This window comes from Aulonocara stuartgranti (assembly GCF_965226115.1).
Source record: "Aulonocara stuartgranti genome assembly, chromosome: 15".
In the NCBI taxonomy this organism is placed as follows: Eukaryota; Metazoa; Chordata; class Actinopteri; order Cichliformes; family Cichlidae; genus Aulonocara; species Aulonocara stuartgranti.
The window spans coordinates 2,758,863-2,783,680 of record NC_138951.1 but is presented as its reverse complement, the minus strand read 5'-3'; the positions used below and the strand labels follow the sequence as shown (position 1 = coordinate 2,783,680).

General features: G+C 41.4%; 1 protein-coding gene across 3 annotated transcripts in view; it reads left to right on the top strand.

The window, feature by feature from the left end:
* Positions 1–24,818, top strand: part of nrxn3b (neurexin 3b) — a 324,595-nt gene that overhangs the window by 55,170 nt on the left and 244,607 nt on the right. For 2 of the 3 annotated variants that reach the window (XM_082505627.1, XM_082505626.1), the window contains exons 5-6: positions 20,809–21,110; positions 24,128–24,289. In XM_082505627.1, coding sequence (XP_082361753.1) covers positions 20,809–21,110; positions 24,128–24,289 — 464 coding nt within the window. Of the gene's footprint in view, positions 1–20,808; positions 21,111–22,497; positions 22,522–24,127; positions 24,290–24,818 lie in introns of all 3 variants that reach the window. The other variant, XM_082505625.1, reaches the window with a different exon arrangement.

Sequence of the window (24,818 nt, the reverse complement as noted above, 5' to 3'; positions counted from 1 at the left end):
GACAATGATCCAAAACACACCGCCCGGGCAACAAAGGAGTGGCTCCGTAAGAAGCATTTGAAAGTCCTGGAGTGGCCTAGCCAGTCTCCAGACCTCAACCCCATAGAAAATCTGTGGCGGGAGTTGAAAGTCCGTGTTGCTCGGCGACAGCCCCAAAACATCACTGCTCTCGAGAAGATCTGCATGGAGGAATGGGCCAAAATACCAGCTACTGTGTGTGTGCAAACCTGGTAAAGACCTATAGTAAACGTTTGACCTCTGTTATTGCCAACAAAGGTTATGTTACAAAGTATTGAGTTGTATTTTTGTTATTGACCAAATACTTATTTTCCACCCTGATTTACGAATAAATTCTTTACAAATCCTACCATGTGGATTCATGGATTTTTTTTTTCACATTCTGTCTCTCACAGTTGAAGTGTACCTCTGGTGCAAATTACTGACCTCTGTCATCATTTTAGGTGGGGGAACTTGCACAATCGGTGGCTGACTAAATACTTTTTTGCCCCACTGTATGTACATTCATGAAAGTTAATATTTCATGCGTCACTTCTGCTACTTGATTTCTTCTGACTTGGGTGGAAGTCTGCATTTGGTGGCAGGGAATACTCTGATTCCTTTTTTTCACATGCACAAGTTTGCATTGAAGTTCTGAATTTCACACACTACCTCCACTTACTCACCTTTGATGATTCCTTTGGCAATTTTCCCCATTGTCTCTCACCTCCCCCCTTAATCTTTTTTCCTTTCTCATAGCTTTTATCTTCCCTCAGTTTCTCTTTATCTTTCTTTCTCTTAGCCTCCCTTCTCATCATTCTTACCCCCACCCACCTCATCTTCTCCTCTCCTTTTCCCTCACTCTCTCCTTGCCATAGCAGTGGGTGTACTAAGCAGGGATTAGGCGTGATTGAAGTGCTGACGTGAGAGTTCTTCCGCCGGGGCCTCTTATCCTCTGCAGTTCCCCAGAGAGACCTCTCATTGCTAGGCTTCAGTAGCAGGTTGGGTCTGGCCTCTCCAAGGACTCCCCATGGAAATAGCCTCTCTTCATGCCTCCGTGCTTTATCCCCAGAAGCCTTAGTGCCTTTTCCTGATAGATGTGTGGCTTGGCCCTGATAGAGCTCTCTGCCTGCCCGACTCCAGCTTCTAATTTATTTATTTATTTCTCTCTCTCTCTTTTTATTTATTTTTTTAAAGAGAGAGGCCATCCCTGCCGCTGTATATCAAAGCCTGGACTGGAAGACTTGTCTTCCTGTCCTTCCCCGTCCTTTTTTCCCCTGTGCCTGCTTTGCTTCACGGTTTAGATGGAGCCACATGAGTGACAGTTGCTGAACTTACTCAAAAGACCCACTAGTTGAGTTTTCATGGAGGTGCCCAGCTTACCCAACTCATCGTACCATTTCAAGATCAAGCTCGAAAGGTCAGAGTGTTTTTCTTTAATGTGGCATATGCCCGCAACACTGTGTGATAGTAGCAGAAGTAAATTCATAATGTGGAGCAAGCAGATGCCAGAGAGTCGGGGTTGGGTGAGAGGTTGTGCGGTTGCTGGGGTGGGTGTTACGCCAGTCACTTCCCACGACCTAAATCTTCATTACATTTTCATTCGTCTTCCATCTGCTGCTGTGCTGATGGTGATTAACACATAAAAGAGTGTGAGATGTGTGATATGGCATACACTCAGCATATTGTGTGTGCTTTACCCCCCACCCCCCAACCTGACTTGGATTCTGCAAGAGCGCTAGCCTTTGAAGTTGAGCTGTAGAGAAGAAGAGAGGGGAGCGGGCGGAAAAAAGACTCCTATATTCAGAATGTAGTGTTGCCCTCAGGGGCGGACGGGAATATTCATGGCGCCACTTGTTTCAAGTTTGTTGATTTAGCCAGTATTTGATTTCCCCTCTTTGCTTTTTCTTTTCTTGGCAGTGTTTTTACACGGCTTGTGTTTGCTCAAGAAAATGCTGTGATTACCTCTTTAGCCCAGAGTCAGACCCTCATCATCATTTTCGCATAGCAATCTGTGGCAATTGCAAAGCTCCGCTTTTGACCTTTTACGCCATCAGCTTGTGTCCTGTTGGGCCGCCGCGTTTAGAGGCGATGGTTACTGTGCTTTTTGAAATCACGGTGAGCAAGTCACAGTATTACTTTTGACTCTTTGCTGTGATTGATGAGAAGAAAAGGCAGAGCCTAATGTGAGCACAAGCATACGTAAACTGAAATGCTTTGCAGCCAGGCGACTCAAGTTTGAGATGATGGATTTATCCCAGCAGCAACACTCCCCACAAACATGCTACATATAAACCTGGGGAGTGATTAGTTAAATATTCCCCCTGAGCTTGCAGGTGAATCCAATATAAGAGCTAAATAATGGGCTAATTTCAGCCTGGTGTTCATCTATTATATGTTCACTGTTTGGCTTTTGGGGCTTCGTGGTAAGGCTGAGAATGTTTTTTTCTGGCATCCAGGTTTAAGTTTAAAGAGGCTGCTAATGACATCTCAGCACACTGACTTGGACACAGTGTGTCTTTTGTCCTGTCTTCCTCCCCTTAACACCAACCAATCACAGCAGATGGCCCCGCCCCTCCCTGAGGCTGGTTCTGCTGGAGGTTTCAAATAAATTCAAATTCAAATTCAAATTTTATTTGTCACGTACACAGTCATACACAGTACGATATGCAGTGAAATGCTTAGACAACTGCTCGTGACGTAAAGAAAAAAAAGGAAAAGGCTATGAATAAGATAGGAAATAAATATGAAAAATTAAAAAGGGTAAATTTAACTAGGAAGGAATAAAATATATAAAAAAAATTAAGGTTAAAAATGAAATAAGATAAAATATATAAATTAAAGTTGAAAATAAAATAACTGTACAACAAAATACACAATACACAGTATAGAACTATATAACTATATAAGAATTCTTCCTGTTAAAAGGGAGTTTTTCCTTCCCACTGTCCCCAAGTGTTTACTCAAAGGAGGTCATTTGATTGTTGGGGTTTTTTCAGTCTTATCGTAGGGTCTCACTGAATTGAACTGACCTGAATAACCTATGCCCATCCAGCACGCACTTCCTGTAGCAGGAAATTGAGGCTCCTCTCCTCACTGCTGTGGACTGTCTTTGCACATTAACCCTTTGAATCAGAGTGTGCAAGAAATCCTGCTCTTTTTGCAGAAACACCTTGGAAAAGAAACACAGCAAAAGAACTGTCAAACAGCTCACTGTTCTCTCCCTATGTTCTTTCAGAAATAAAGCTTTAAAGGAAAGAATCACTGTTTTTTTCTCCCTTTTTTTGAAAACCTCTTCCTCAATACTGCTGAGAGGAAAAAAGGCTGCTCACAGGCAGCGTTTCTCCAGCTTGTATTGTGGTTGGGGGTCAATTGTATGTCCACAAATGAGTAGGTGAGCTGCAGTGACACTGCAGGAATGCCTCTGTCTCTGAGAACTCGAGTTATTTATTGGTTGCTTTGCTGCTCCCTGAGTCAACGAAGACTCAAAGGACAATTTTGACTTGTTTGCGAAGAATGAAAAAAAGGACTGGTTGAGCACTGTGTTTGAAAATAGGTGCCTACATGCACACGTGTAAAAACTGCTTGTATACTACGTGGAAACGTCGATGTTACACAGATCCATAGGGATGGATTGACTATGCATCCAGCATGATGGCACTGCTGGATGAACCTCCACTCTATACTAAAGCGGGCGTCAGCTAAATGCCACATCATAGACCGGAACCACACTAATCGCTGCATTGTGTAGCTGTGTGGCCGACTTCTAAACGCCCTTTCCCTTCTCCTTCTCACTCTCCTTGCTGTTGATTCTCAGGGCAGCCGGGAACGTATGGCACTTATTACAAGTTAATGGATCATAAATTGAAACTGAAAGTTCTATAAAAGAGCTCCAATTCTATGCGCATGTACTCACAAACACTCACACACACACACTGCTCACGCTGAGACTTCTTCCAAAGAATCCGACCTTAGTCTTACTCATTTGTTATGCCCAGCCGATGCCTGGTTTGAGGTCATCGCTTATGAATTACCAGCCTAAATTTACAACCTAATAGGTTTTGGAGCATTTATGTGGTGCTCTGCCCTTCATGTCCTCTACAGGGAAGTGCTAAAATAGGCGTCAACCTCCGGAGATTTTACTTAATGGACTGTTTCAGTTACTCCTTGCTGGTGATGTCATCTGGTTGTGGTCTGTGAGCATGTCGTGGTTGATATGTGTTTATGGATGCACATGGAGTGGCACAGTGCGGCAGCGGTCCCAATTTGCGAGTGGCGCTGTCGTGAGGATTTGATTTGAGTCCAGTGAAATGGGGAAAAGGGTTTAATGTTGAGGTTTGATGTGGATGACTATATCAGCTAATAGTGAATGACTGAGTTCATTGATCTTTACCTCTCAGCCATGAAAGATTGATGGGCGAGTGTGTGGCGTGGACACCCAACTTTTTCAGTTTGATAATTCGAGAACGAGGCAATGTAGGATTTTCACATTGATACCATACCTGCACCTACTAAACATCCACTAAAAATCTCTGACCTTGACCTCAGAAGCTAGATCAGGTCATTTACTAATTGGAAGGTTGGGGTTTGATCCCTGTTCAAGCTACAGTCTTCATGCCAAATATCTTTGGGCAAGACACCCCAAGTTACTCTCTGGTGCATTCGTCAGAGTGTGTGCGAATATATATAATATATATTAAATAAAAAATAGCTAATAGATAGGAAAACGTGATTGCATGAATGGGTATGAATGGGTGAATAAGGCAAAGATGTATAAAGCCGTTTGAGTGCTCAGTTAGAGCTGAAAATATAGACGAACCAGTCCATTTAGTGGAAACCAGTCCATTTAGTGGAAACCAGTCCATTTAGTGGAAACCAGTCCATTTAGTGGAAACCAGTCCATTTCGTGCTGTTGGACTGTCGTTGTTGTCGGTGGAGAAGTCGCACACCTCCACAAACATATCCACAGCCAGACGTTGCTTTTGTTTGAAAATGTTAAAATATTTAAATATGCATTTAAAATATGCAGATATATTTTCACGTGGTTTATCTCCGTGCAGTTCAAGAGGAAGCTCAAGCTGAAGCAGCTAGCCCATTTGTAGCTCCGATTGAAAGGCCACAATTCCCTGGATCATCAGCTACATCACATTAAATGTGTCTCTGTGAATAATTGCAAATCACCAGTGGTCATCATGATGGTTCAGTGGTGTGTGGTGTTTACAACATGTCCGATTAGATGGGTTCTTTTGGTTCCTCCAGCTGTCTCATTAGATACGTGATTTGAAAGCTGCTTTCATCTTCAGTGACATCCAGTGAGGCACGCAAGGGTTCCCTATGATTCGCTCAAGTATATACCCGAAGTATAGCTGAAGGAGTAACAAACTGATGACCAAGCAAGTGGACAAATGAGTGAACGCACTGAGACGAGTACTGTGGTTTTGACTGAGATGCATCATGTGCTGGTGAAGCATAGCCACCGAACAAACTGCTGAAAGAATCTGAACGAATTTTTTACATCAACAGAAATGTTGAAATAAATCAACTGTGTCCAAACTATTTTGCTCATCACTACTCCCCTTCTCCCCAGTGCTCATTAGTGTTTCAGATATGGCACATGGATGTTCAGCGTTCGACAAAGTACATAAGAACACGCAGATGCGCAAATGTCCAATAAACATGAACCACGAGGACTCGTGTTCGTCTAATGGCGATTTCATGAACTCATTGGAATACTTTAAATTCCCCCAATGAGATTAAGAAACCAAAAAAGGCATTGCACCCCTCCTTCGTGCTCCTTTTTCCATTTTATTTTACCCTCCTCCTTGGCCGGCATCCTCAGCGTAAATTAGCTTCTTGACACGAGCTCTCTCACATAATTCCACAGACATTTAAATAAACTGTCATAGCCATCACCATCATCATCATTCCCATCGCTATCCACTCACCCAAATAATGGAAGTGTGTAAAGTGTGTGTGTGTGTGTGTGTGTGCACGTGGATGTCTTTATTTGTTCTCTCACCACATGGCCATTGTGGTACAATAGTCAATTAACAATCTGTGAAGTGGAGGAAGCAGTAGCATAATAAAGCTAGAAACCACTTAGGTGGATACGACACTAAAGCTAGCTCATATTCTTTCTGGACTATCAATTCAGTGAGCGTGCATCACTCTTAGCTCCGTAAGTACCACCTCACATACGCGCACCATTGTACTAAACCCAGCTGTACTCAAACCCCTCATCCATCTGGGTTAGCCTGTGATCGAGGAAAAGAGTCATACTCACCACCGGCTCTAACTGGTCAAACACAGATGCGCGCGCTCATGCAGATTCCAGAAATAGACATGTGGAGTGATAGCCTGCAGATTGGAGCTGACCAGTCTACCATACAGCCAGCTGTCCCACAGGAATTGGCATTTACTTAGACTGGTGCACACACAGTCGCACACACACACAAACATACACTTGTGTTTGCATGAGTCACGTGAGTTTCAAGTCTTATGATGACAGCTTGTTCTGGATTGGTGTTAAAACAATACTGAATCCCCAAAGTAAATAATATATAAATAAAGCTATTAGAGCTGTTCCTCATCGTAGAACTCTTTTGAAATGTTTTTATTAAGAAGTAGAAGCTAAAGAGTGTCAAACAGTATTTAAGCCTCTGGTTTTCTATATGTGCTAATGGTAAGGCTTCAATTGATTGTAATGACAAGTAGTTGAATTTATGTCTTTAATGATGAATAGAAACTACACTTGCACTTGTCTTTTTTAATCATTTGCACTGGACACTACACAAAGTTATTTCAAATGTGATATTAAGAATAGCAAATGGACATAGTCTCAGGATAAAGAAGGCTTGAATGTTTTGCTGACTTTATGACAAAATGTTTTGCTGTTGTTAGTTAAAAAACCTGAAAGTTTTAAATGACACTCGTGCTTTTTCTAACAGAGCTAGCCGACTGTGCAGCTGGCTACTCATTCCCTTTTTGTTTTTGCTGTTAGTTTTTTTTCTTGCGCCATGACACGATGTTGTAAAAATAAATAAAATATGTCAAAATTAATAGTGCTCACATTCCGAGTCCCAAATTTTGTTCTTTATCTATTTTTCTGTCCTCATTGGTAAGAAATTAACGACTGAGTTTGTGAAGTGGCTCCAAGGCTTGAGAGGATCCTTTTCTCTTTAATTTTAGAATAGACCGGCCCTTGGATACATAACATGGCTTCTCCCTCTTTAGACCGAAAGCTGTTAGTCTTATCTGTGCTGATGAGATATAGATGTATATGTTGTTTTTGTGCGTGCACCTAACCCATGCTTGTCCCATCGTTAAACTGAAATATGTTTGAAACAAGGATCTGCAACTGTGCTAGAAGCAGACAGACTCCTCCCTCTAACAGGGGGATCTGATCAAAACAACGGGGGGTCTAAACAAAGATGTAATTTGTTGGTTAACTTGAATGATTTCTCGAAAATTCGATCAAGTGAGTAGCCAAATGAAGCCAAACACCAGGTGTGCGCTGATGTCTCAGTAAAAGTGCCTTTACTTTCAGTTCAGCTCTAAAATACTTTATTCAGGCTTGTCAGTCAAAGTTCTGGGCTAAAACACAAGGACACTTAAAAGAAATAAAACAATTCAGATGCAGAGATTCAATAAGCTTCGCGCTATAATTCATATCATGGAAATATAAATGCTAATGCAATCTCTTTTGTGCATGCAATGTGAAACACAAAGCACTGCAGTGAGTCATTCCTTTCTCAAATTTCTGGAACCAGCCTAAAGTTGTTGATGTAATGTCCTTAGCCCAATGAAAATAGGCCACTGAAGTCCATGAGGTGTTCACTAGTGTGTTATTCAACTAGCAGTAGGCCTTCTGGCATTTGTTCCTCTCCTTGTATTTTGAAGGGTCCCGTGGGAGAGTGAGCCGGTGAAAACGGAGAGAGGGGGGGGGGAGACAGCGACAAAGAGGATGCTTTTAGTGTACCGGGCCAAATAAAGCACCTTTTCTCTGATAAAGCAGTGATGAAGCTAAAGAGAAGGAGACTGTGAGTGTAATAGAAGAGAGAGAGAGGGATTCAGGGGTTTGGTGCGAAGAAACAGGAAAATTAGCTAAACCTCGTGTTTCGAAAAGACGTGTCTTCGGATCATTTCTAATGTAGTGTAGGAAAAGAAAGTCATACAACCTTGACTAAGTTGTCTCTCTGAGTATTCTTACTCTCATTCATATTCCCTCTCACTTCTCTTTGCACACTCATCCTTTCAGTGTGGTGATTTATCCCTTCATCTCCAGAGTGTCACTGAAGAGAGCCGTTTGGCTCTCCAGACTAATAACCGTCGCTGAGATGGAGAGAGGATAATGTTATTGACTTCCAAGCTAGAAAGCAGCTGGCAGTGTGTGTGTGTGTGCGTGTGTGTGTTTCCATGTGCCATGTACTGTCATTCTGGGTTGTATTTTTCTGTGTTGTTTAGATCTGGTGTGCGTATTTAAAATTTGTGAACATCCGTGTTGTGAAAGCTGCTTCATTCACCAGTACACCAAACAGTTAGCTATGCTGCTGCAAGCTTGCATTAGCATCGTTGTGCTAAATGTAGGCAGACCTTGCTTCACAAATAGTAAATACCGCTTTCCTCAATGACAATAATTCTGTATTTACCTCCGCATGTCAGGATCAGTTGATTTGATTGCAGCCAAACAGGATTTGCTAAAGCGGCTGACATTTGTTTTTCATAAAACACCCACTCATGTTGCCATATTTTTATTATTATCACGTGCAGGAACCTGGATCACAAAAGTTTACAGCATGTGTTTAAAAAAAAAAAAGCTATGTATGAAACAATGATGGTCCAGATGATATGGTGGTCACACTCAAAGCACTGGAAAATCTATGTAGGCAAGGCAAGAAAGAAGAAGAGAGATGGCAGAGTTCAGAGTGAAAACTGATGCAGAGACACGGTGGCTGGGCATCCAGCATCATGTTTGCTTCCACGTGATAAAGAAAGCAGATGTGAGAGTTTGAATGTGTCAAAAAAATCCAAGCTCACCTTTTGCCTGTTGATGCTTTTGTGCATCTTTTTTATATATATGTCTGTGGTTGTAAACTGAGATGTACTGCATTGTAGCTTATTTACCTTCATGCTTAAAGTTTGCAATCAGCCCTGCAGTAAGGTTAAAAGGAGGAAGCTCAAGGAAGGTGAGGGTAATCCATCGCTACTCTTATCTCTTGAAGGAGCAAATCGTTGCAAATGCTTGCACACACTAACACACAAACACGTGGGCGTGCACGCACACACACACGCGCTACCGAGTGAGAATCACATATTGTTTTGGCTACGGGCTATAACTGGTTCTAGCTGGATTTAAAGCTACAGAAGGGTTTTCTTTCTTCATTTTGTCAAGCTCAATGTTAAATGTGCTTCCCTGACTCGTCTCCAGCTTTGTCCCCGAATCTCGTCTGCTCTCCAAGAAATAATTATTACACTCAGCCCTCACATATATTTGTAAATGAGAAGGGATATACTTCTTAGTTATCTTGCAGCCCGTGTTTCATGGTTTGGCTTGAACTAAATACTCGAATGTCTGCGTGTAACCAAATTGCTGTTTCACCGCCTTCTTAAAGCGCCACTCAACACGATTGGCTGTTGAGATTAGGTCACAGATCGAGCCTGAGGTTTGGCACCTTGCTCTTCCTCGCCATCCAAATTATATTGGCTTTGAGGGCTCTTTCACAGTGAGTCATGTTTATTTCATTGTCCCTTTTATGGCACCGCTGTTCCCCTTTTAACCCCTCGCCTCCCTGCGTGCAGCTAAATGTTCTGGCAGTACACAGGAGAGTAAGTTATGGAGGTAATAAATATTAGAAGACCTCAGCTCCGACTAGGAATGTGTGCTAATCTGTTTCAAGTGCTGTAGAGGGACTTTGCCTCTCGCCTGCTCTCATCAGTTTCATCCAGGAATTGCATTAATGCTATATTAAACAATTTAATATGTTATTTAAAAACTGTTTAGTTTTTTTTAAGGAACAAATGCAATGACCGGGAGCTGTCTCTGCTGTTTCTGGTTCCCAGTGCTGCTTCAGATCTGTGCGTCATGTCATGTTTAAAATAACAGCACAGACAAAGATCTTAAAAGCACCACCCAGTTAGTTTCTTTATAGCTGATTCTTTTTATAATGTAATTTCATGTATAAATGCAACTGTGACAGTTCATCAAACGTCTGTTTGATTTATTAGCATGTCATTCCAACAGCAGCGGTAAGAGCTACACAAATCTACTTTTCTAATTGCGTATGCTGTGCAATCTTTAATCGGCGTGTCACGTTATCGCAACTGCACATGTTGACTCGCATGCATATGGGATGTTCGGTAAGGAGGAACTGCAGAAAAAAGCCTTCACATTAAGCGCACAGTGTTGCTGTAATTACAAGTGTGAATTTTGATGTGGGCCCACAGATTTCCCATGTGGCATTGCAAATTCAGAAACTGTGTCAATATAAGCAGTAAACATACTGAGGAATCCATGAATGTCCTCGTAAATCAAAATTAACTTGCGGTGGGATTTTATTTTTGTTGTTCTCTTTTAATTTGAATGAGTACCATTTTGCAAGTGTTGACTCTCTTGAATGAAAATAACTTCTTTTTCCTTAAAGATCTGATGTGCAACTGCTAACTGCCATTCCTGCGATGTAAAAATGATTCAGGTGCGGCTGGTGACATGTGCTGCAGTGTGAATTCACTTAATTAATCGAGGTTCTCCTGCATGTGGACAGGAGCAAAACGGCATGCCGCAGCTGTGTCATTTTAAATAGTAGCACTCAGAATATCTACGTAGCTGTTCCACTCGTTAAACAAGTCAAATGATTTTATTAGCAAAAGCCTCAAAATAAGAGGTGACATTTGGGTTTGGAGCTGAAACCGTGAAGTGGCAGTAAAACTAATGATAAGAGTAGCGTGCAGCTTCATGCTCCGTGGCTCTATCCACAGGCAGGTTGGAAACTGACAGAGACTGATGTGGTGAGGTGGAGACACAGCCAGGCTTCTGACAGGAAAGATAATAGCCAATAAGGCAACGCCACTCTGGATGACTGACAGGCTCCAGGGAAGGCCTTGCCTTCCCGCAGTCCTGCTCCATGGAGCAAGTCTCTGCTTAGATATAAACATGATGAGTAGACACACATGCACAAAGGCACACGCTGAGGACTTCTCAATCCAAAGTGACATTTCACCGACTACACAAATTACCGAAGGACAGCTTATTATGAGTTTGTGTACTAGGGCTCAGTCTATAGTGTACATACAGTGATCCCAGTATGCTTTTATTACTCATTTTAAATTGAATTCAATTTTAATCTGATGACAATACAAAAGAAAAAGCATTATATTAACGACATGAAAGAAAAAACACTCAATTTTGATCAAACAGCATTTTACATCAAATTAGATCAAGGACGGCTTTTAGTTTTGGCTAAACTTTAGTTTGTAAAGATAAAAATGCCATGATAAAAAACATAAATGATTGTTGACAATTACTAACAAATTAAATATGTATAATGAATTCACAAAATTGAACTATGTCACCAACTAAAACTAGGCTGCAGAACTTGGGGGATATGAAACAGGCCACTGAATACTGAGCCGCAGATGGATATGGAAATGAGACAAAATCTGATTGGATGACGTGTAAAGCGTAGAAATCTGTAAGAGTTAGCGATACTTCCATGTGTGCACAATCTAAAGGATTCTTTCATTGTCACAACAGTGGATGGACGTGCTGAAGTTCTTACCTCGATTACATTGAGGACCTCTGAATTCCAGCTTCAGACATTCTGCATGTTTGCTTGCTCACATTTGTGGTGATTCTCATGAGCGAACAACAACCCCTACACAGAGGAGCAACAGCTTTGCTCTTTTATGTAGCAAAGCCATTTGATTTTAAGATAAAAGGGTTTGAGTGGACTTAGAATAAAGTATGTGTTAATTAGAGATTCCCCTACATATTGCCTAATTAACACATACTTGGCTTTTTCACTAATATCAGGCTGCTGGCATAGATGATGGCTTATAGACAAGAAGCTACTTTTAGCTGCTCCCTCATCACAGAGGATGGCCACAGTGATAGCTCCACATTTTTTTGATTTGGCAGCGTTTTATGCCCAAAGGGCGTTTGTGTCTCTGGTTGGAATTGAAATAGCGACCTATTGACCTATCAAATGTGTTTGCTGTGAAACATTCATAAGAAAATCAAGACATTCTTACAGTCTACAAATCTTTAAAATAAGCTGAATGTCAAATAATCTAAGTGAAGGATGGATTGTAGTCCTTTTACTCTATTTATATCCAACAGTTTTAATCCCAAGCAGAAAACCCCTCCTAATTTTTACGGTACATGTAGCATATAAAACATATGTCAAACCAACACAGATGCAGAGTGGTGAAAGTTTATAAAGACGCTGCCATGCAGAGCAGCGGAGAATATGAAACCAATGCAATGCTCACTGCCGTCACTTTCCATTTGGGTTCAGGATGGCAGCTGTCAGGCTGACGCAAGAGTCGGCATTGGAGAGACACTCTGTCAAAGATCGTTTGATTGTTAAAGGAATAATAGCGACTGCAGATGACGCCATAGTATCATAACACACACTTATAGACATTAAAAAAAACGAAAACAAAAAACCTGCAGTGCATAAAGATTCAGTCAGCATGTGACAGTATTAACCAGATGCTAAAAACACACAAGTAAAGAGCTAATGACATCAGCTAAATGTAAAACCTCAAACTGTGTCAGGATGTCAGGACTTTGAATGCATATTGCACATTTAAAGTCAGAAGCATGGCTCAGGTGTCTTTCTTTTTTTGTTTGTTTGACTAAGGTTTCCACTGTTTGCAATTTCTGTTCAGTTTCTCAATAACCATCACTGTCTGTTATGCTCTGTGTGCACGTTATAACTGCATTATGCTGTCACACTCGGCACAAAACTTGAAAATTAGCAAAAGGTTAAATGTGCAGCACATCTATTGAATGTTCTGCACAGGAATTAAGAAAAACAGTGCTAACTAACAGTTAATGTAGCTATCTTAGCAAAGCATTGACATTGATATATTGCTTACAGAGGCCACTATTTACTGCTTTGCACTAAATCCTTCAGTAGAACAGAGTCATGTTTTACTTACTTTTTTAAATTTAAATTTAAATAGCTTTTAACAAAGTCAGTCAACTCTTATCAGTACATAAGACTTCCTCGTGATTTTAGCCAGTTAATGCCGACATATAACTTTGGAAAGCCAACGTTAAAGGGGGGCGCCATGTTCTGAGATTTCTACTCTTTATTGTATACTATCACAGACTCGTAGTCGTACTTAATAATGGGAATGCAGGATTTCTCCCTTTCTCCCCTTTGCAAGCTCATCTTCAACCTCCACCTCCTCGCTCCAGCATTCGCTCCGCACAATTGCCTCAGTTGATGGGATTGGACCTCAGGCGCCTGCCCCCATTCTTCAGACACCCTCCATCCCTCCATCGTTCACTCCCACCATTCGCACCATCCCCCGGCTGTCATTCCAGACCTCATCGCTCACTCCATGGAGACTTCACCATCAGGAGCCAATAAGGAGCTTCACACACACACACACAGACGTAGAAAAACACATTGAAGGTGACAGTGACTGTTTCAATCGGTAGCTGGAAAGAAGCCTCTGGCCATGTCTAAACGAATGCAGATAAATTAAACAATAAAATTTATCTGTCCAAACATTTTCAGATCCTTTTCCTTTGGACACCCAGTACAAAAGTGAAATCTTTCACATTCTTCTTTTGCCCATTTCACTGCAGCTCTGTGTTTTTTCTGCAGTTGCTTGAAGAGTAGCTGCATGTCATTCTCTCGTGGTATCATATCAAAGTCCACGGGAGAAGTAGCATTTTTAAATGTTACGCTTGAATGACTCACCCCTTTGTGGGCATGAGAGACATTTTTAGTCATTGTTAACAATTAAGTCATTATAAATTCAGAAGACACAAAACGACACAGTATGTGTGTGCACGTGATTCATTTCAGTGCCATATTCCCCCTCCTCCTAGTGCTGCTTTTTTGACTTTACTGAATCCTGAGGGGACGAACACTTCTCTATATCTGGTAACGCTACATTATATTTATCATCTAATTTAGAACTTTTTCAGTTGCCCTTTGACCCTTTAAGCATAATTTATACAACTATGTCGAATCCCTGCATCGTTGTTGCGTGCATTTCTACGTATGCCCTCTTGTGTCTGCGCTGCTCGGCCATCATGAGTGAAACTGAGCTGTTGATGTTGGCACTAATACACTTTGAAGTTAGTTGTTACTTTTACTGAAAAGCAGTATACTGTCCATGGCTAGTAAAAGAAAAAACTCCAGAACGCTCACTACTTCATGGTGTAATAATCAAACTAGATTCTGTACAATTACAACCTATTCGGTTTTTTTCAATAAAGCCTTTCTGCTTTTGCCAATCAATAATATGATCCATAAATAAAGCATTGATGCTAATGCTGTGTTTATAGACCATATTACCAAACAGTCTGATTATGGTTGACTTCAGTGTCACTGCAACGTTAAGTCACATTTCTGGTAAGCTGCTCGTCGTAGCTTTAGCTCTATGTCATAGATTTAATGCAGCACTATTAATCAAACATTAGTGCTTCCGGAAGTGCTACAGAGTAAGTTTGCATGTATATTATTAAAATAGGAAATGCTAAATCTAGCTCACATGCAATAAGTGAAGTGGTATAGTATAGTGGTAAAATATAAATTAGTTTTGCTGCTACTAATTAAAGGCATGTGGGTGTTTAAGCACATAAGACTAAGGCCTCGCCCATGCATCCTGTGTATTTTATCATCATCATTTGTAAAGTGTGATAGATAATCTGCTGTTATTTTATTATTATTTTTATTATTTTCATAAAAATAATCAAGAACATGTCCGACAAATGGAATTTGCACTCTCATGCAGACACTACAGAACAGGGGGAGTAACTCCAGGCCTCAAGGGCCGGTGTCCTGCAGGTTTTAGATTCTCACACCTGAATCAAATGATTAGTTCATTACCAGGCCTCTGCAGCACTTAATTTAGCCATTTAAATCAGCTGTGTTGGATCAGGAACACATCTACAACCTGCAGGACACCGGCCCTTGAGGCCTGGAGTTCCCCCACCCCTGCTACAGGACCTTGAGGGTAAATAATTGAAATAGCCCTTGGCACTGACCGCTAAAGTACTGGACTTCTAGACAGCCAAACCATGGATACACACATGACTTTATTCTTACATGAGTCTCTACAAGTTGTTTAAATGGTTTAGTATGCATATCACCAGCCAATAAAGAGAAACACCAATATCATCTCGAGCTTGCTCTCCTGGCAGTTTGTGATAATGAAATTGCCCGTCCACTGAGAATAATATGGTGTCCCGCTTAAGTGTAATATAAAAAGGAAGCTGTTTGCTCTGCTGCCATTCCATGTGCATTACTTGCCTTCCTACCAATAATGAGCCACATGCTCTCACAGTCAGGATGTTGCATTCTTTTAAGTCTGCCTCGTTTCTCCCTTCAGCAGTTTCTATTGCGTGAAGCATTTTGAAGTTGAGAGGAGTTTATTTTATTTATACTACGTGGTAAATATTGCAGTAAAATGAGCATGTACTGCTGTATAAGTAATGATGGTTTTGAAACTCTAAATGAAACATGTTTTTTTTTTTTTGCAGTGGGAGATCTTAGATACTAATTTAAACAAGCCATTCATTGGGGACTGTACTTTTGCAGGGATGATCTTCCGAGTGTAAAAGGTATCGTGGAAAGTGTTGGACTGGCAGAGTTATTTGTGTTTTCTGAGAGGTTAAAGGAGGTAAGGAGAGACGGGGATTTGGTGATGTGTTATCAGGTGCAGTAATGAAGAATCGCAAGCCGGAGGGACACCTCCTCACTGCTAGTCTTAACACACAGTGTCACTTTGTTTCTCTGGAGAGCCATTGGTAGCGTCTCTGTCTCTCCTTGCTTCCATCTGCCAGTCTCACTCTCCTGCTCTGGCTCTCTCCATCTTCCAATCTCTGCGTCCTTTTTTCTTTTTTTTTCCATCTCAGTCTCTGCTTCCATCTCTCACATCCTTTTGTCCTAGACTCTTTTTGCTTCCGCTGTGTCACTTCTGTTTATGTTTATCTCTCTCTTTGTCTCGCTCTTTGTCAGTCTTCCTTTCTCAATCTGTGAGCGCAGACATCAAAGGCAGTCTCAGACAGGCCGTCTGCCACGGCTTCACAAGGTTACATGAAATACGAGATGAGAAAAGAAGTGTCAGGGTGACAGTTCAGTTTAACCTCTTAGATATGTCGTGTGGCATCTTTAAAGCTGTCATGAAAAGGACACACTAAATGATTTTTATGTGTAGTTTTTGTCTTGCAGATAAATGCCTGAAATCTCTCATGTGTTGCTTTTTCACTGCATTTTTGTATTCTGAATGAATGTAATTGTTGCAGAGAGTACGTCGGTCATAATTGGCCGGTAAAATATTATCAGGGAACACATTTCCCACCAAATCTCCCTCCAACATAAGCCTTTCTGACAGTGCTGCTTGCTTTTGAAGAGAGACATCACCCATGGTGCTCCAAATTCATTTGACATGTGATGGCTCACCACTGAACCAGAGCCGCACAGTCGCATAGTTAGCATTAGCCTTGCATTGCAGTAGAAAACCATATGGTTCATATTGTTTGGGGTTTTCTGGCTAATTTGGGCTAAATGTAGTCTTTTAGCAGTTTTCAAGTGATCCTGTTCTCACATATTAGGGAAGGAGGTACAAAGTGGTGATGATTTTTAAGCTCATTTTCTTTTGAGTGGATGCAACCTTGGATAATCCCTAAGAGTACCCCACAAATGCTAGTAGCAGATACTTAAATCTTCTATGTTTAAGTTTCAATCTTCAGGCTTGTTTATCTGAAAACACAGTGCGAACATGTATTTGATGTGTCACACATCCTGTTCACTTTGCCAGTAAAGTGTCCTTGGGACTGGTGGTCATGCTTACTACCCAGCTCACTTCCTTGTGAGGTTTGGGGGTTTGGTGGCTCTGCAACTGTAAGTGAGGATTTTTGCCACAATCACAAAGTCTCAAATCTGATTAACATCATCTTGTTTCCCTTTTATATGTTCCAAGTCTTTTTGCCAACAAACGATAAAGGGCAGTTTGGTGTCCTGCAGCGATCCTGAGTTAGCTGAAGGTTGTGGGCAGTTGTTTCATAAGACCCTTGAGGTCAGACTGGAGAGAATTCAGCGTGTGTGACAAGAGGAAGCGGAAGAAAATGGGAGATGGTAATGAAGGAGCTAATTGCTTCCAGTGGATTTTGAAATCGAACGCCAACCCCCAGTGCATACACCAGGCATCACACAAATGGAATATTGATGACTAAGGCGAAAATAAGAGAAAATGACCCCGCTATGTGATCAATATGAAAGCCACAGATCTGTGCAGAACATGTCTCAACAGGCAATACATTTCCCCTGGTCTTTATGGATCCGTATACACTTACCACAAGCTTTGTATTGCTGAAGTGCACAAATAATGCATATCAATTTGCACTCTCTGTTATTCAGAGCAACAATGCTATATTAATGGCTTTTTACAGCTCTACAGAAACTTTGTAATTACATCATTGTAGATAACGCTGTAACATATCATAGTAAGCTTCTATTTGGAATTTACTGTCAGTGTAATTTATGATAAACTAGCTTTGACATACACATATATACATTTCCATTCATTTTCTTTTTTGCTAGCTGTAGATTCAAACTATATAGAAATTTGTTTAGCTTTAAAAAGAAGCACAACACCTAAGCTGTAAACCTTGGGTTTGATATAAACATAGAATACTGTTGGTATAATAATAATGTTGACCTCTAATCTTAAAAGAGACATTTAAGGGACACAGTGCATATATTTTGACAATAATTTTAGATCCTAATATACATTGTACCCTACTGGATTCACATGTCGGTCAGGCTGATCATTTAACCTCAAACTTCTGCCTCCATAATTATTCATTCATAATGTAAATTAAAAAGAAATGAAACTTGCACATAAGATGATGAGCATGATCACATTTTATCTGCCATCAGTCGTTAGCGATATTAACATGATGAACATTTTGGTTGACATTAAAATGTTGACCAAAAGTTTAGGAATTGGCAACATTATGTCAATATGATACATCCAAGGCCCCTCAGTTTCCCTCATTTCTTTATATATTACTAGGAAAATAATAAAATAAATGAGAAAGTTTAGCGATTTATTGAAACGAGGGATAAATGGAAATAAATAAATGGAAGAAAAGAAAAAGCTGATTCTAATGAGCCAAGTCCAATATTTGTTATGATCACCCTTATTGTTCAACACAGCCTGACTTATTATAAGCAAGCTTTCTTGTAATTTCTTTAAATAGGTTTCAAGAATAGTTTTCCAGGATTCTTAAAAAACATTTCAGAGCTCTTCTTTGCACGTTCGCTGCCTTTTGTTCTGTTCTTTGCCAAAATGATCCCTCATTAGTAATCAGTAATGCTGAGGTCCGGGTTCTCAGGAGGCCAATCCATAACTGATCATTGTGGATGTTTTTTCATCCTGGTATACTTTCACTGTCGTGCTTATATAATAGTCCGAACAGGTGCAAAGAAACAGTCTCTCTAGGCTTGTTGTGCAATTTGAGCAGCATTCCTGAGATAGCCAACCTAATTAAAGTGTGCTGTATAGTAGAGGGATGTTGCCATGACAATAACCTTTCTACCTTAGGTCAAGGGAGAGCATACTAGATCAGGTGTCTGGAGATGATCTAAAGGATAACACTGCTGCATGCCTACAAAGAAAGCTTGTACACAGAGGTACTTTCCCTGTACCTTTCGGTTTCAAATCACAAGTGTTCTTCGTTTAAATGCGTTCATTGCTGTGTATACAGTAGAAAGGTTGCTTAGTATTCAAGTGAGAACAGCTTCAAGGATAATTGATTTGGAAAAGTGAAAGACGCAGCATTTTATGCGTCTCAATCAGTTGGGAAAATTCAGCCCTGTAACCATTTTTGCTGTCAGTTTGCCATGCAAGAGGCCTTCAGGCAAGATGTGACAGAAGGCCCACAGAACATATAGCACTGGCTCTCTCTGATGCTAGTGTTAATGTTCAATAAAGCCAACCGGAGCGAGGGGCTAGACTCTCATTTTATTGCTGTGGATGTAAAAATCAATATTTTATTAATAATCTGAAAGTGTTTTGAAAGAAATTACGGCCCTTTCTGGGGGAGCTTTTGGATGCGACATGCCGCTGTCTGTTTTTCTTCAGTTATTACAACACTATCGTTTTGATTTTGATGCCCAGCACAGTATAAAGCTTTTGCGAAGAACAATATTACATGAATATACAATCAGGCGAGCTTCTCCACGCTGTCAGTGCTTGTGTAATTTCTAAGATGAGATGCATAAAATCAGTAGAGATGGGAGGAGGGCTTTTTTTTGATCCTCCAATGTATATTCTTTTAGCTCTGTGTTGTGCTGTCTCAGTGGTAATAATGGGTTTCTATTTATTCCCCCGGCACATGGATGAGGGCTTTCACAGTTCCTTTGTTTCCTCCCATACTATTTCTTCCTGTTTCTTCGCGCAGTGCAAAGACACGAGTTTGACATCCCACAGCCTCGCTCCCCTTTTTCATTTGTTTCTATCTCAGTATTGTCGTTCTCATCCTTCCTTCCTTTCTGCCAGCTTCTCAGCACCGCTCCCTCATGTTTACATATTGCCTGATCCGAAACAACAAAACTGAAGCTCGCAGCGCTCGTGTTCTCCCCCTCTCTCCCTTTTCCTTTCTCGGCTTTCTTCTTCCACATTTGTCCATCATGACTTGTCTGCGAGTAACACAAAGGAAGAACCCCAGGACAGTGAGGAAATGAAATGACACATTGAAATGCCTTTTGTTGGCAGGTAGCATTGTAGTTACCGTCACAGCAGTGCCAGAGCAGTTAGTAGGTTTGGTTCATGTTGTTCTTGAGGTTGAAATTTCTGAAAGGTGACACCTTGAACAGTGCGCCTTCGGAGGAGGAATTATGTAGTCGCTGCAGGTTGCTGTTGCCAGCTTAACACAAATGATAGTGAGGGTGTCTCTATTAGATTCACCCACACCCATATTGACCATGCAGCACAGAAAGCTACACTGAGAAACTGGGAAAACAGATTTCTAGAGTCCTCCCTTTCCCCGTCTCCAGCTGTCTCACCATACTTATAGCGTCAATTTAAAAAAAGGGGCTCAGGAAGTCACTTTGCAACAGCCGAGTGACATAAAACTGTAAAATCAGACTAAGTTTGATTTATGCGCCCCATTAGCGGGGAATAGTGTTCCATCATAAGTAGCCTGTCTGTCTGGAGGCTGTACGCGAAACCCAAACCCACGGTCGTACAGATCGGATTTTATGATCTCAGCTGAATGATGGGATTATCATAGCTGTAATTATAGTGCATTGTGTATGTGTGTGCTTGCCTGATGGAAGCTTTTGTGCAACATGCAGCAGTTCCCTATTTACTCAGGCTGACTCACGATGAATGAAGAGAACAACACTCATGCTTGTTTCATGTTTAGGAGATTTTATAACAAACGGCAGAATAAATGCGGTAACGACCGGCTGTGGTCTTGTGGAAGAGTGCGATGAATCATAGCACGGCACCGCAGCAGGGGGCTTAGCTGCTAGACGTTAACGCCGAGCCTCGTCGTCTGTCAGAAGATGCATAACGCCCTGAAAGTAACACTTTGCTTCTTTTCCCTTTCCCATTCAGCGAGGGAGGAGAACGTGGCCACCTTCCGCGGCTCGGAGTACTTCTGCTATGACCTGTCACAGAACCCCATCCAGAGCAGCAGCGACGAGATCACGCTGTCCTTCAAGACCTGGCAGCGCAACGGCCTCCTCCTGCACACGGGGAAATCCGCAGATTATGTCAACCTGGCACTGAAAGACGGGGCAGTCTCGCTCGTCATCAATCTAGGTTCTGGCGCTTTCGAGGCCATCGTCGAGCCGGTCAATGGAAAATTCAATGACAACAGCTGGCACGACATCAAAGTGACACGCAACCTGAGACAGGTAATCGGGGGTAGCGGCGATGGACGGAGTTTGGAGACAGTTTTGTTTTGTTGTTTTTGCTTTAGATAAGCTGCTTCTGAGAGCTTCTGAGAGGGAGCTGGGATTAAGAATGTCACTTTGTTCTGATTGGTTGTCATTCCATTGCTACAATTCAGACAAATGCCATTATACTTTTACAGAGATATCTTTTATTTTAATTCAATGTCATTGTCTAATTTCTTTCTTTCTTAGCAACTAGTCAATAAGAACATGGAAAAGCAGTTCGCAGCATATTCTAGGTACCGTCTTTCTAGGTGTTTTCCTCTCTCCTGTTTAGCGGCGTATTGAACTTGAGCTCCCTTTGTTGTCAAATTAAAGTTATCAGATATTTCTGTTTTGCTTCACATTCCTCTAAGATGACACTTCTGTCAGGCACTGTCACTATCGCTTTCCTTTGGGAAACTGTTCGTATGCTTGTGTAGACCACGCACTTCCACTTTAAAGGCAGACACAGTGTTTGCCTTTCAGCCGTCCATTAGCACTGTATTTATAGCACAGATGATCGTCGGGCTTTTTAAAGGCAGAGATACATCTGTATGGCATAAACAGAATTAGTAATGCGACATGTATTGTTTCCTATCATATTGTAGTAATTTATAATTAGCTTTTCTTACTGTTAAGTGCATATATTAGATCTGTCTACAGGCAGCTATATAAAGAGTGGAGGTAGTAGTAGCGACACGTGTGCGTTTGCTCATTGTGTCGGCCGACCTTTAGTTTGTCGGCAAGGTGAGACAGCCTTTAGTGTTGCTCTCAGAGCAGCGGAACAAGTAAGTGTTGATTTCCTGACCCTCCCTGACAGTAAGCTTTTGTCCCACAGGTTAGTAAATAGTTGTTGCTGAGAATCCCAACAGGATAGCCCGTAGTTTAGAGGTTAGAAGCTAAGAGTCAAGGACTGCTGGCCTGCTTTCTCTTTCTTTCTCTCAACAGATCTGTCTTTCTATCATTTTCTTTCTTCTTTTTTGAAAGGCACAATTTGTTAGACTACAGGTGAAAGAAACACTGCAAGATTTGTGGGATTTAAGCCGTCCTACACAAATTTGATGTGAAAGTCCTCTCTGTGGTCCTCGTTGACGTTTTCATGTAGGACTCTGGTGTCGAATATTTGGAAAGGATGGCACGATGCCTCGGATCTCTGGCAAATCGCACAGTGTTTATTCACTGTAACACTAACTCATCCATGATATAAGTCATTTTTACTACTAACCAATATCTAACCAACTAATGTACTAACTAACATCCTAATTCCTCATCGTTGGTTTTGGTTTTTCTTTTCTGTCCATCCTTATTAACAACCTTTTTTGTTCACTATTCTTTTGATTTCCTTTCTTCCCCTTTTTCTGGAAAGCAATCAGGCATTGGACACGCTATGGTAAACAAACTACATTGTCTGGTAGATATCATTCTTATTGTCTTTTTTTTGGGTTTGCCGTGTGTCCCCCCCCCTCTCTTCTTTTATTCGTTCTCTTTGAGTTCCATCCTAGACACTCTTATCAAAAAATGAGGAGATGGGTTTGTATTACCAGGCAATTCTTTCTTCGCTTCTTCTCAATTTCCTCCCTGACCTGCCAACAACCTCCTTCTTTACCCCACAATCCCCATCCTGTTTTTTTTTCACTTTGGCTTTTACTTTTTTCTCTTTGTTTCTTCCACATTACTGCAGATTTACGACAAATAAAAATAATTGACTTCTTTGCCTTTGTCAGGGCAACTTACTTTTTATTTTTATTTTTTTCACACAAAAAGTCCCCATTTTTTGTGAGGACTGTCGTCCAGAACTGACAGAAGCTTGCCACAATCCCAAAGATGGTGACCTCGACAACGGGCCCTAAAAGAGAAACTATCAAAAAATGGCAACCCCTAACCTTCATTGCGGGAGCTCTGACAGTTGTTTCCAACACACAGTGACGCATGGCATGCCCACACCTCATTGACCTGTCACCACCCAAAGTCATATAACAAACATGTCACCCAGAATAACCACTAACACTCTAATTCATCCGCTCACCTTCCACCTATCACCTTCTCATTCACTTTGCCCTCCCCGTGTGTGTTTTCGTAGCATGCTGGTGAACGTGACGTTCTGTGTGTTTTGACTAACTCCGATCACCCTTGCCCCCGGGCCCATATGCGTAACATATCCAAGAATAAGCAAACTGATCTAGGATTATTGGTCTGGTGTAGTGACACGGGCACTGCAAAGCATGACACCTGAGCTAAACCTGATCAAAGATCAGCATGAGCTATTCTGAGAGTGTATATGAATATGGGCTCTGGTCTTGATTGTGCATGAGCGCAGCAACCTGTGTGGCTTGCTCCAGCTTTGTATGGCACCATCGATCCACTTACCCCCCTTACATGTCCAGTTAAGTGTGTTTAATTTGCCTTCTAACAGTGATGACCTTGGTTTGCACATGGACGTGGTATGAAAAGCCTTCCCTTTGTTTTGCATGTGCGTGGGTATATACATGTAGTCGTCTGCAAGAGAGGCGAGAATGTGAAGATGGTTGGTGTGAGAGAGAACGTGTGGAACAAGTGAGGACGTGCGTGTGCACGTCTGTGTGTTTAAGTGCAGTCACATAGTGTACTGTAAATGTCTGTGTCTGCAGTTACAGATAAATCCCGAAACCTAAGACAAGTGGAATCAATTTGTCCTTGGTTTGAACATTGTACTAACCCTCCCCCAACCTGAAGTTTCAGAACCAAACCTAGAATCCATTCTCTTACTCCCATCAAAGATAAAGAAAATATGCCTCTGCCATATTTTCTTTACCTGTCCTGTGAATCCTATGGCAAAAATTCCATTAACAAAATCAAAAAACGCTGTCTTATCCAAAGGTTCAATGAAAAACCAACCTATCGTCAGGAGTCTTATAGCTCGTTTTGAATGCAGACCAAGGAAGGAGGTGTGTTGTATCCACAGCATAGAATCCCAGAGTGTAATAGCTTGGCTTTGGCTATGTGTTGCCCCTCAACAGGTCACAATCTCCGTCGACGGGATCCTCACCACCACTGGCTACACCCAGGAAGACTACACCATGCTGGGATCCGATGATTTTTTCTACGTGGGTGGGAGCCCCAGCACTGCAGACCTGCCTGGATCTCCAGTTAGCAACAATTTCATGGGCTGTCTGAAAGAGGTAGGAGGGGCTCGAATGGGAAAATAGGTGCATTATCAATTAGCGTACCATGCTGGTACTTCACGGTCACGCTCTCTCAATCTGCGCAGTTGTTTTCAAAGTGTACAAAATAATAATCATTATACTGGCCCTGAAAGGAAAGAGAAGAAGAAAAAAGAAAATTACATTATCAATTAAAGCTGCTGAGTTGGCAGAGGGAGTATCAGACTTTCAATATTCACCCCCTTAATCTAATTCATAACACTTACTGCAGTTTGTATGTGAGAAAATATTCCAAAATTGCTTCTGTCACATGTAATTTGCAGCATCAGCTTGAGTGCGCTGCTAAAACGCCTCTCAATAGGCGGCAATCTGAAAGAAACATTTGCTTATGATGAAATACGAAAACGCATTGTTGTTTTGGGACATTTAGAATGTATTTGCTGGCTCTTTGAGTTTGTTAGAACCAGAAGACATATAAAGTACCCCATTATTTTTATTCTGCTCACCATTACTTATCCTGCAGCCAGTAATAATAATAATAAAGTGC